Genomic DNA, 12,474 nt, shown 5'->3' on the forward strand with positions numbered 1-12,474 from the left:
AATAACTAAACCCTCTAATTGTTTTTAAAATATAATGCAATTTATACTGGGAAAAAACAAACATCCCAGCTCCCCCAGCGGGCGGTCTTTGTCCTCCAAGCTTGGGTCTTCTATCAGTAGCCTGGGAGCTTGAGGGTCCTGTGCAGTAGATCAGCTGTTCCCAGGACTGCGCTCTTCTGGACAGAGATCACAGATGCTGTTCCTGGAATCTGCTGGAGCCACTCTTTGGGGGTCACTGCCCCGAGTGTTTCGATTACCACGGGGACCACTGTTACCTTCACCTTCCACATCCTCTCTGGCTCTTCTCTGAGCCCTCGGTATTTATCTACCTTCTTGCGTTCCTTCTTGATGTTTATATTGCTATGTTTATCACTACAGCTTTCTTCCTCTGTTTGTCCACTACTACTGTGTCTGGTTGGTTAGCCATCACAGGTTTGTCCATCTGTATCTGGAAGTCCCACAGTATCTTAGCTCTGTTATTCTCGACCACCCTTGGGGGCTTATCTCATTTTGACCTCAGGACTTCCAGGTCATTCTCGGTACAGATGTCCCTGTATACTATGGCGGCCATTTGGTTATGGCATTCCATGTATGCCCTGCCTGCTAGCATCTTGCACCCTGCTGTTATGTACTGGATTGTTTCTGGGCATCTCTGCGCAGTCTGCACCTGGGGTCTTGCATTGCGTGGTAGACCCCAGCCTCTATCGATCTTTTGCTTAGAACTTGCTGTCTGTCAGTCCAGCTTTGTCAGACCAATGGTAGGATTTTTCTATATCAGCCAGTTCTTCTATGTGTCTGCCGGTGGTGCATGCCGTGCAGAGGCCTGTCCTTCCACGATGGTTGCTGTTCTTGCTCCTCTTCTTTCCCAGGTTTCTGCTGCCTGAGTTATTCATTAAACACATGATTCCATGATCCTTGGATTCCTTCCTTACATTTAGCATACAGTCTGAGGGAGCTGGATTTGGGGTGAAACCCTCCATCTCTCTCTCTCTCACTCTCTCTATAATGGTATTTCCTGGATGAGGCATATTTGGTGTGTTCATGTGTACATTTTTTTGTGCGTATGCGCGCGTGTGTGTGTGTGTGTGTTTTTATGTGTGCTAGTGAACAAGCGAGTATTTGTGGTTGTGAGCCTTTAAAGGAGCATGAACAAAAGCGAGCATATCACAGTTCTCAGAACTGAGGTTTGTCCTGTGCTTTGATGCAACATCTCCTGTAACAGATGATTGTGTAGATGTTAATAATTACGGTTCATAGTAATTCAGTGTCCAGCCTAACAGCACTGGGTCAGTGGCTCAGAGTTTTACTGGCCCATGTATATTTTTACTGGCCTCAGGAAAACAAACACAATTTAATTAGTGTAATTTATTTATATTAATCTAAATCGGCAAATTAATGTTACTCAAGCATTTAAATAAATATGATCTAGTACACCCCACGCCCTAGTTTCGATTCACCCCTGCTTGCTGCAGGTATCTCTGTTATAGAAAGCAGGACGGCTGCCGTCAGCCTTCAGCGAGTATCGGTATCAGACTTAGAGTTAACAGTTCATCTGCATAGATGGATGGTTTTATTTTAACTTCTGTAGCTTTATTGTAGATTTTTCGCTGTGTAAAACAGCAGCGCATGAGAGCAGCTACAAAGTCGTCTTTTCTAAACGTTGGATCTTGTTGATCAGGTGGTTTGATGAAGGACTCACTCTAACTTTTTTCCAGTAAAGGTTTTAATGGCTGCTGTTTTAGATGCTATAAAAACATTTTCTTTCACTACACCTGAGCTCACCATTCGCCATATGTGTGTAGTAGACAGACTCCACGTTAAACACCATGACAGCATCATCATCACTGCTGTTGTTGTGTTGTCAGTCCTTTTGTTGAAAATTTGAGGGCTACTTGGGTTTAATGTTGTAATGCTTTTTATTCACACATGTGCTCCTAAATATGTTTCTATTGCAAATGTTGGTGAAAGTTAGCGCTTACATTACTGAGCTCTACAGAGTCATGTTTCAAAATGAAGCATCAAAGCAAAAGATTTGCATGGAGGAAGTTTTGTAATCGAGTTATTCGAGTTACCTGTTGAATTGTTGCATCATTCTGCTTAAAAAACAAAGTTTGGCTCCTTGGAAGCAAAGCGTAAAGAAACGATGTGGCTCAAGACTTTTGCACAGTACTGTAAATTAATTTTTATAGAGAAAACCAGGCAAAAGGGAACAAAGTGCTTTTTAGTTCTGTTTTGTAAAGTAAGACTACATGTTTAGATGAATTTGAAGCAATTTTCTGTCCATTCAGGTGAGACTGACTCCTGTTTGAAAAACAGGAGTCAGTCTCACTGTAGGGTTATCTAGCCATACAGTCTGCCCATCACACTTCTTCCTCCTTTACCCTTCTTTAGTGCAGTGAACAGTACAGTGAGTTAAATAAAGCAACATCGTATCTTATTGCTGTAAGCTTTAATCTTGACCTATGTGGCAGAAATTAAATTGACACAAGAGAATACTTTTGAGATAACACTGAAAAAAAGGTTTTGAAACCAGACAATGGACAGTAACTAAACTAGACAAGATAGTTCAAACTTTTTTATACTATATGCATGCTTTCATGTCTATTTGATTTCTGAAATAGGTTCTTTCATTTGATGGATTTATAATTAGTAAGTCTGATTTGTGAGCATTTATATTGTCATATGTTTCCTGGTAGATCAAAACTATTCAAGGGCTAAGTCATCAAAGCATTGTTTTGTGATGGTAGTCTGTGTCAAATAACTTCTTATTGTGAGGGCCCTCCTACGCATGTGAGGTTATTGAAAGCACATCTTTAAATAGTCCTGTCATAACATGCCACTTTTCGGCAAAGGTTGAAAGCATCCTACCTTACCTGCCTTTGGCCTAGATTGCTTTGGAAGGAGGTTGGTAAGTATGGTGCCATTCAACAAAGCTGGTAGATCAGTTCTCAAAAGCAATTTAAAAATTTACTATACAGAGAAAAGGAGTATTTAAGACTGAAGCAAAGTGGAAATTGGCCCTGTGATCTGAACTTAGATTGTAAATAAAAGATGGATGTAGCAATCGCAACGTCAGCCATTTTGACCCCACATTTTAAACCCTTAGCACCGGGAACTATTAACAAATATTAAATCCACTGTAGAAGGCAACGGCAGCATGAACATGGAGAGGTCCAGTTCAGTGATTTGAATTAGTGGAGGTGAAGCACAGAGTTCAGCTACAGCTCCTTGTGTTGACACTAACTTTAAGCCTAATCCATGTCCATGTGGGTGAAAGGGTAAACTGTCAATATAAATAAAAAAGCAGACTGCAAAGATGTGGTGTAATGCTATAATACTGTGCATTTCGACATGGCACTCTATGTGGGGAAGGCCAATTTCACTTTTGAAATTGGCCTGTAAGTGGCCATTAGAGGAACTGCAGTTTATACTAAATGATATCTACAGCTTTTGCGGCAGCATAAGCTTCCACCCACTTTACGTCTTTCATAATAAGGCCTTGTTGATTTTAGCAAGATTATGCCACGTTTAGTAATGCAAGTATTGCAAGTATTATAATTACACGGCTGTGTAGGGGAGGAGTCCACTTGTTAAACTGGCTTGTCGGCAGGCCTCTGTAAATATTTGTTGAAGTATGAAAAACAGTACATTTGAGGAGCTGAAATCTTTTGTCAAACAAGGACATTTCCCTTTCAAAACTATACCAGTTGCTCACTTCACACTTACAGTATGTGGGTTTTAAAAAAAGAGGTACTGCAACACAGTGATAAACACAGCCCCTGTCCTAACCTTTTCAATACATGTGGCTGGTATCAAAATCAAAGCACACATATCAATTAAAAAAATAATAATGGTATTTCTTAGTTTTAACATTTGTTTTATTGTATTTGTAGTATTTTCAATTACATGTGGAGTTTTAAGGATTTGCCAACTATTGTCTTCAGTTTTTATCCACATGCCACAGAGTTCCAAGATTTGTGACTACTTCAAGTCAATATCATATAACATATTAGTGGTAATGTAGCTCTGCTTAATATTTTATTCACTGTACAGTAGATGCTCAACCTGAAAAATCAGTTTTAAGGGAGTGAGAAAGAGACTTAGTCATACCACACATCAGTTAACATAGCTAAGATTAACCCTTTATAGGGTAAGTGACTGTTTTTGGTCATTTCCACACACCCATATGACACCAATCCCATGCCTCAGTGAGGTTAAGAAGCATGTAGTGTTGAAGAATGTGGTCATGAAGAAATGGCCTAATGTTGTTTTTAAAGTTTTAATGTGGATGCTGTAATGTTCTAAAAAGTGATTTTGTATTGAATCTGTTATAACGTAACGTCATTCATCTGTTTATACAGGAAACTTCTTGTCCGGGAAGTATTTTCTGGGCTTTCCAGATTGGCTTTTACTGTAACAGCCAGAGTGTGTGTGTATAAATTTGTCTCACTGGAGTCCGAAGGCTAACATTCTTTCGGAGTTTCTCAGTTTGAAAGCAAAACCTACAAACTAGTCTTTCACTGTCAACTAGCTTAAACTTGATTTGTTTATTTCTCCTTCATCCTCTCTCAGTGATGGGTACGGTCAATGAAAATTCTGATGACTACGAGGATCCAGACATATTTGGTCTTTCTCTTCATCGAAGTAACCCACCAGACAGGGTAAGAAAGTTAGTGAGAGTCTATGAAGTGCTTACTTCTCTTTCTCTCCTCCGGCATGGTGTGATTGACAGTTGTCTCCTCCAATAGGATATGTCCCTGCAAGTGCCCGACCACTCAAAGAAGCGGCCAAGTTCTCTTTACAGTGAGGATGGGCTGGTCGACGATTATGAGTGAGTCGTGCAGCAATGCAAATGCAAACCGTGTAGAAAAATTTAAAATAAAAACACAATGTTCTCAGGGTTTTGTTTCTCAGTAAATAGTATTGGCAGTGTTTGTGTAGGGTGATTTAAGATATGCCAATGTATTGTGTTTTAATTTATGTCAACGTAAGTAAATTGTTGTGGTTGCCTTAAAATATACAACATATTCTTGAAATGTCAGTGCTGCAATATTTAATCTTCAAGTCTTCGGTGTTGTTAACCTGTTCAGTGTAATTATTAAAGTTGTAAAGTATTAAAGCGGTTGGTACGACATTGCCACTTGGTTCTTTGACATTACATTTCCGCAAACATTAGCTTGTGGCATAACCTTTATGTGTGTGCACAGGTATGAAGGGGATCTCCCCAGCCAGCAAGGCAGTTTTTACCTGCCAAACTCTGGCATATTGACTCCAGCCATTAAAGAAGACACCTCTCAGCTTTCTGCTGTCATTAAGATGGGCTGGCTGGACAAGAATCCACCTCAGGGGTATAATAATGATGATAACACTTAAACACACAACCTAAGGTTCTGCTTTCAAAAAATTAAAACAAATAAATAATAATAATCTGATATATGCATTACACAAATCCTTTGATTACTTTAATAGTAGTAGTAATACAGTGCTAAAAGATTGTTATACCAGCGCACAAGGCAGCAGTATTTGCTTTATGATTGTGTGTTCTGTCTGTCCTCATACACAGGGCTATTTATTATCAGAAACGATGGGTAAAGCTAGATGCTGACTACCTGAGATACTTTGACAGCGACAAGGTAAGAACGCATCCAAAAAAACTCCACGACATGTTCAGTTTACCACTCTTCTGATGCGATCACAGAATGGCAGATACCGCGATACTGTCCAGGAAATACTATCTGCATACTAAATGGTAGATGTCTATCTGTTTTAGGGCTGCAACGATTGCTCGAGTAATTTGAATAACTTGATTCTTAAAAAAAAAAAAAAAAAAAATCCTCAAGGCAAATTTTTTTGCTTTGGTGCTTCGTTTAATACACGACTGCAGCGCTCAGTTGTCACAGTGTCAACATGAGTGTTTCACCTGCATTTGCAACTAAAAGCAGACCTGCAATAGAAACATATTTAGGAGCATGCATGTGAATATGCGCATGTATTACAATATTAAGCCCAAGCAGCCTTCAGGGTTTTCAACAAAGACTGGTAACACAACTTGTGGAGTCTGTCTACACACAAATGGAGAAAAGCAAAGAGTCAGAGCCGTTATCGAGACAGTGAGCCCAGGCGGAGTGAAAGGAAACGTTTTTCTAGTGTCCAAAACAGCAGCGCCTGTTCTCGTAATCACCATCAAAACCTTTACTGGGGAAAAAGCTGGTGGGAGTCCTTCATCAAACCATGCTGCAACCTGAAGAAGAAAGAACTTTGTAGCTGATCCCATCCACTGCTGTTTGTTTTACACAGTGAAAAATCTACAGTAAAGTTACAGACCTTAAAATATGCAGATGAGCTGTTGAACTCAGTCTGATAACAATGTTTAAATCAGGCAGCTCGCTGAAGGCTTATGGCAGCTTTGCTTTCTATCACAGTGATACCTGCAGCAAGCAAGGGTGAATCTAAAGGGGGGCATGGGGTCTACTAGACCATCATTATTTCAGTGCTTTAGAAACATTTGCAAATTCAGATTAATATAAAATAAAAAATATGAATTAAATTGTATTAATATTTTAAAATGTAAAAATAAAAGCTTCTTTTTACTGAGCCACTGACCAAGTGGTGTTAGGCTGGACACTGAATTTATTAACATTAATTAACATCTACACCATCTGCAGCAAGAAAAGTTGCATCAGAACACAGGGCAAACCCCAGTTATGAGAATGTTGATATACTTGCTTTTCTTCATTGCAGCCACCACATGCTCGTTCATTCATGAGCACACTCCTCTTTATGTAAGAAAGCATTCCAGGAAGTCAAGAGTAAAAGTATTATTTTTTATTCTATCCCTTAGTTCAGGGTGCATGTATACAGTAACTTATTTTGACATTACTGTTCTTGTGATTATATTATTATATTACCTCACCCACTGATAGGTGGAGGGAGGTTATGTTTTTTTTTTTTTTTTTATACTTGAATTAAAATTTTTTCTTTTAAAAAAATATGATTTTAATGTGGCATGTAAATACAATGAAAGGTTTTAGTTTGTTTTTGTTTTTTTGACATGTTGAATGCAGTTAAACTATTAAACCAGTTGATTTAAAAAGGCCTGTTGTTTTTCTCTTGAATATTTACTATTGCTCATTCATAAGAAAAAATTATTTCTTATCTGATTACTCTATTAATTGATGGAATAATCAATAGCATACTTGATTACTACAATAACTGATATCTGCAGCCCTAATCTGTCTAACACAGAAGACACTGAGTATGTGTTGTGCTGTGTTTTGTTGTAGGATGTGTATTCTAAGGGGATAATCTCAACAGCATTCATCACTAATGTGACCACTGTGGGGGAGCTGAAGTTTGAAGTTGGTACAAACAATCGAACCTTTATCTTTAGGGCTGAAAGTGAAGGTATGGCTGCTTGAACTTGTACTGACTGTTTGTAATACGTTTGCATGTCTCAAATATGCAGTTATGTAGTTGCATGCATTTGTGCATTCAGATTTTGCGACATGCATGCCTGTTCTTACATGTGTTTGCTCTTTCATTCCAGCTGAAAGAAATGATTGGGTGACTGTACTGCAGGGGTGCACCAGGGGGCGCCAAAGGCACACTGTCATGAACCCTGGTTCACCTTTCTCCCCTGACTGTCAGGGCTATTTGGAACTAAAAGGGTTACGCTCCAAACTTTATACCGTTGTCGCCTCAGATAAAGTTTTCCTCTACAAAAATGTCGATGTAAGGACTCTCAGTTGAGCAGTGTGTACAAATCTGTACTTCAGATAATTGTTTTGCTGTCTTTACTTTGCTGATTTCAATAATCAGAAGAAATCTGAACATCACTGATCAGTGGTTTACTTTGTTTTTTAACTGAACTGAAAGAGTTTGATGTCATGTGATTCAAATGCAGCTTTTGCTCCATAATGTAAGAAAAAAAAATGTAAAAATGATTTGCCTTTCTGTTTTTTTTTTTTTTTCTCCCAGGATTATCGTATTGGAATTGGTATCACATCTATTGAGATGAATGTAGGAAACATAAAAATTTCAGAACGTCGAAGCTTTGATCTCACCACACCTTATCGCATATTTAGGTATTTGCCCTTTTTGTGATTTCTTTTTTCTTTTTTGCATATTTGTCAAATGTGTATGCACACAGAAATGAAAAACCTGAAACCTCAACAGGATCCTGTGCATTTTTGTGTGCTTGTCACTTTTCTTATTTTAGTAATTTAGCAGTTGGGTTTATATTTCTTTAAAACTGTTTAGATAAACTGAGATATGCTGTTTAGATAATATAAATCATTCCTCATTGTCAGTGGTTGAGTTGCTGTTAAGTTGAGTTGAGTTGCTGGGTTACTTGCCGAAATTAGGTCATATTGTTGTAGTGAGAACTCTCCCACTGTCCCTCTAGCCTCAGCCGGTCGTCTTTCAAGAATGTGAAAAGCCTTTTGTGTGACTCAGTGTGTGTATGTTTTTGTGAGAAGAAGTGCAGGGGATATGCTTGTGCACAAGTGCATGTGTTATGTGGTGTGTGGTCTTTTGGCTGACAGTTCACTGCCTGCGCCTGTAGTGCAAAGGCTCAGCATGACAGGATGGGGATATGTGTATTTCTGTGTACTGGCTGTGAGTGTATTTATGGTATACAGTACGTGTGAAAGTGTATCATTTTCATTCAGGCCTGGAAATGATAAGAAAGGTGGATGCTTTAGAAATGTTTATATAAACATATAAAGAGGAGGAGATCTGCACTGTTTCTACATCAGGAGTCTAAATTAAGCCAATTTTTGATGATGCTCTTAAAGAGTTTTCAAGAAAATGATTCAGATATGCACAAAAATGTAATAGGTTCTTCCCCATGCTGGTCCTTTACATAAAGCTTCAAAAGCCAAACCAATGGCTGTGATAAATATTTTTGTTGATGAACACAGTTTTACCCAGTTGTGCACAAATAGTAAGACATTCTGATATTCATGATTCAACTTTTTATTTAAACTTTTTAACTAATGTTATAATTTGTAATATAAAGTATTTAGTTATATACTTTATAAAATACACGTTTTGTCATCTGTGGTTTTGATCTCACTTAATATCCAGAAATATTTCAGGACAGAAAATAATTACCCTGCTTATTTCTGTAAAGTGTGTATATATTTATATGTATTACTAATTTAAGGGACAATAAAGTCAGCGTGCAGCAGACAGGATGAAAAGAGGAAGCCTGTCTGTCTCTGAGTGTGTGTGGTTTCCAGGTCCTGAGTATATTTAGCGTAACAGCAGCAAAGTAAGCGTCAGTTCTCACCCTCATGTCAGTGTTGACACCCAGTCATATGTTTGCCTCTCTCCGCAGTTTCATCGCAGAGTCAGAGCAGATGAGAGACCAGTGGGTAGATGCTATGCGGAAAGCCATAGCTGAAGCATTGTCTAATAGCGAAGTGGCTGAGCGGATCTGGGCGGAGCCTAGCAACAGTCACTGTGCTGACTGTGGAGCACCGAAGCCGGAGTGGGCAGCCATCAACTTGTGTGTGGTGGTCTGCAAACAGTGTGCAGGTTTGTGTGTTTGGATTTGTTTTTGTGTTTGTGTGGTGCTTATCTACGTTTGTACTTTTTTTTTTTTTTTTGTTGCTGGTTGTTGAGTATCAGAATTAACTTCCAGTGTCTTCCAGTTCCAGAGGGCATTATGACTTTGTGTTCTCAAGTCTGTCAATCCCATTCATGGACATAGTAGTTCAGGAAGTGCTTTGGGAAATGCACTCCAGTTTGGGACAATTGTTCACTTGTACTCAGGGACTAATTGGATTTTGGTGGTCAATGATCACCTCTGTTTTTCACTGGCATCCTTTCTTAAAATATATTTTTTTAAATTGTTTTTCTATCCATGCATCTGTTTTTTTCCGCTTATCCAATTCAGAGTCACGGGGAGGGTGAGAGCCTATCCCAGCTGCCATAGGGCGAGAAGCAGGGTACACCCTGGACAGGTCACCAGTCGGTTGCAGGGCTAAAACAGAGAGACAGAGAACTATTCACTCACATTCAAACCTATGAGCAATTTAGAACCCACAATTAACTAACTGCATGTCTTTGGACTGTGGGAGGAAGTCGAAGTACCTGGAGAAAACCCCTGGGAGAACATGGAAACTAAGAAAATGCAAACTCCACACTCCACTTTTTTTTTTTTTTTTTTTAAATTAAATGTCTTCACATAATTATGAGTCAGGCAGCACAGTGGCATGATGGTTAACACTACTTCCTCACAGCAGGGCACAGGTATGACCTTGATTCCACCTTGGCCTGGGCCTTTCTATGTGGAGTTTGCATGTTCTCCCTGTGTCTACGTGGGTTTCCTCTGAGTACTCTGATTTCCTCCCGTGGTCCAAAGACATGGAGTTACTGGGGTTAGGTTAACTGGTCACTCTAAATTGCCCATAGGTGTGAATGTGAGTGTGAATGGTTGTCTGTCTCTCTCTGCCCTGCCATGCTAGCAGGTGTGCCCTGCCTCTCGAGCTATGGCAAGTGGGATAGGCTCCAGCCCCCCCGCAACCCTGAACAGGATAAACAGGAGAGGATGGATGGATGGATGGATGGATGGATGGATAATAAGAGTCCAGGTATTGATATCGCTATGTTGTTAGCTGGTTGGCGGAACCATAAAATCACAGGGCGGTAATTGTACAGTGCTGTAAAAAAGTATTTGCCCTGATACCCCTCCCATATTTGTAACACCTGCAGGTTTCAGCTCATCAAACAGACTTAGACAATGATAACCCAAGTAAATGCAAAATGCAGTTTTCAAATGATGATTTAAAAACTGTAAAAGCTGTCCAAAGCTACTTGGTGAAAAAGTAATTGCCCCCTAAACCTAACGACTGGTTGTGCCACCCTATGCAGCAAGAACTGCTGTCAAGCCTTTGTGATAATTGGTATTGAGTCTTTCATGTCACTGTGGAGGAATTTTTTGCCCACTCTTCTTTGCAGAATTGTTTTAATTCAGCCAGACTGGAGGGTTTTCAGGCATGAATGGCCTGTTTACAGTCATGCCAAAGCATCTCAGTCGGATTTAAGTTCAGACTTTGACTAGGCCACTCCAGAACCTTTATTTTGTTTTGGGGCTTGTTGGTGTGCTTTGTGGATCATTATCCTGCTTCATAACCCAAGTGAGCCTGAGCTTCAGGGCATGAACTGATGACTGTCTGTTCTCCTTCGGGATTTTCTGGTAGAGAGCAGAATTCATGGTTCCATCAATTACGGCAAGTCGGCCAGGTCCTGAAGCAGCAAAGCAGCCCCAGACATCACATTACCACCACCATGTTTGACTAAAATGCTGTGCTAGTTATATGCCAGATGTAATGGGACTCAAACCTTCCAAAAAGGTCAACTTTTTGGAAGGTTTAAGATGTTTTTTCGCAAAGGTGAGGCAAGCCTTTGTGTTCTTTTTGGTCAGTGGTAGTTTATGCCTTGAAACTCAGGAAATCAAAAGATCAGGAAGGAGGCAAATACTTTTTTACAGCACCGTAATTCTTTTTTGTCTGTTGTCAGTGTTAGTTGGTTGTTTGTAAAGACTTTGTCATATGTTGCAGTAATCTTACATGGTCGGGATTTAATATGTGTGTATTATTTCAGGAGAGCACAGAGGATTAGGTCCTAGCATCTCGAAAGTTCGGAGTCTGAAGATGGATAAGAAAGTCTGGACAGAGGAGCTTATTCAGGTACACAGAGAAAATCTCTCTAACGGTTTTAATATTATTTGTGGTATGGAATCGAAGAGCATCAGATCTGAAAAATTAGAACATATTGCAGCCAGGTTTGTTATAAAGAAAATACAAAAATTTATGTTTTTAGATGAAACATTTTAAAATAGTACATTCAAATATAATGACCCCAGAGTTTATGATTTTGGAGCTCAGACCATCAAGTTTTGATGGTAATTTATGAATTACTGGTGGTTTTCTGTGAGTTTCATTATATAGTTTTACAAGCCTACAGGTAAGAATTATTAGTAACTTGCTCTAATAAATGCTACACAAGAGTTCTGCAAAAATAAAAAAAAAAAACAAAACATACAATCAGCACATGTTGCTTCCTCCCATCCTAATGTGGAAATTCTTCTCTTCACTCTACCTGTGTCGCAGTTATTCCTGATGATAGGCAACGAGCGGGCGAACAGTTTCTGGGCAGCTAATGTCCCGCCAAGTGAAGCTCTAACGCTCTCTAGCTGCAACGAAGACAGACGACGCTTTATCACCAACAAATATCGCCAGGGCAAATATAGGAGGTACCACCCTCTGTATGGAAACCAGACTGAGCTCAATAACGTAAGTCAAAGTCACAGTTTGGATTGTTAAACTCTCATGTAGTGATTGATGCAGCTGCCAGCTGGAGGGCTGGATACCACTGATTGACATAAAGATGTGGTGGGAAATGCATTTCAGGGTTACTGCAACCAGAGCCAGAAAAGTCTACTGGCATCCAGTTGTGAATTACAAA

General features: G+C 39.5%; 1 protein-coding gene across 2 annotated transcripts in view; it reads left to right on the forward strand.

Annotated features, from left to right (window-relative positions):
- arap1 (ArfGAP with RhoGAP domain, ankyrin repeat and PH domain 1) overlaps positions 1-12,474 on the forward strand; it is a 59,201-nt gene that overhangs the window by 20,680 nt on the left and 26,047 nt on the right. For both annotated transcript variants that reach the window (XM_030744147.1, XM_030744148.1), the window contains 10 exons: positions 4,573-4,661; positions 4,749-4,831; positions 5,208-5,348; positions 5,564-5,633; positions 7,284-7,404; positions 7,547-7,731; positions 7,978-8,084; positions 9,341-9,540; positions 11,611-11,696; positions 12,120-12,302. In XM_030744147.1, the coding sequence (XP_030600007.1) occupies positions 4,573-4,661; positions 4,749-4,831; positions 5,208-5,348; positions 5,564-5,633; positions 7,284-7,404; positions 7,547-7,731; positions 7,978-8,084; positions 9,341-9,540; positions 11,611-11,696; positions 12,120-12,302 (1,265 nt within the window). The remainder of the gene's footprint in view (positions 1-4,572; positions 4,662-4,748; positions 4,832-5,207; positions 5,349-5,563; positions 5,634-7,283; positions 7,405-7,546; positions 7,732-7,977; positions 8,085-9,340; positions 9,541-11,610; positions 11,697-12,119; positions 12,303-12,474) is intronic.

Source organism: Archocentrus centrarchus, chromosome 13 (genome assembly GCF_007364275.1).
Source record: "Archocentrus centrarchus isolate MPI-CPG fArcCen1 chromosome 13, fArcCen1, whole genome shotgun sequence".
In the NCBI taxonomy this organism is placed as follows: Eukaryota; Metazoa; Chordata; class Actinopteri; order Cichliformes; family Cichlidae; genus Archocentrus; species Archocentrus centrarchus.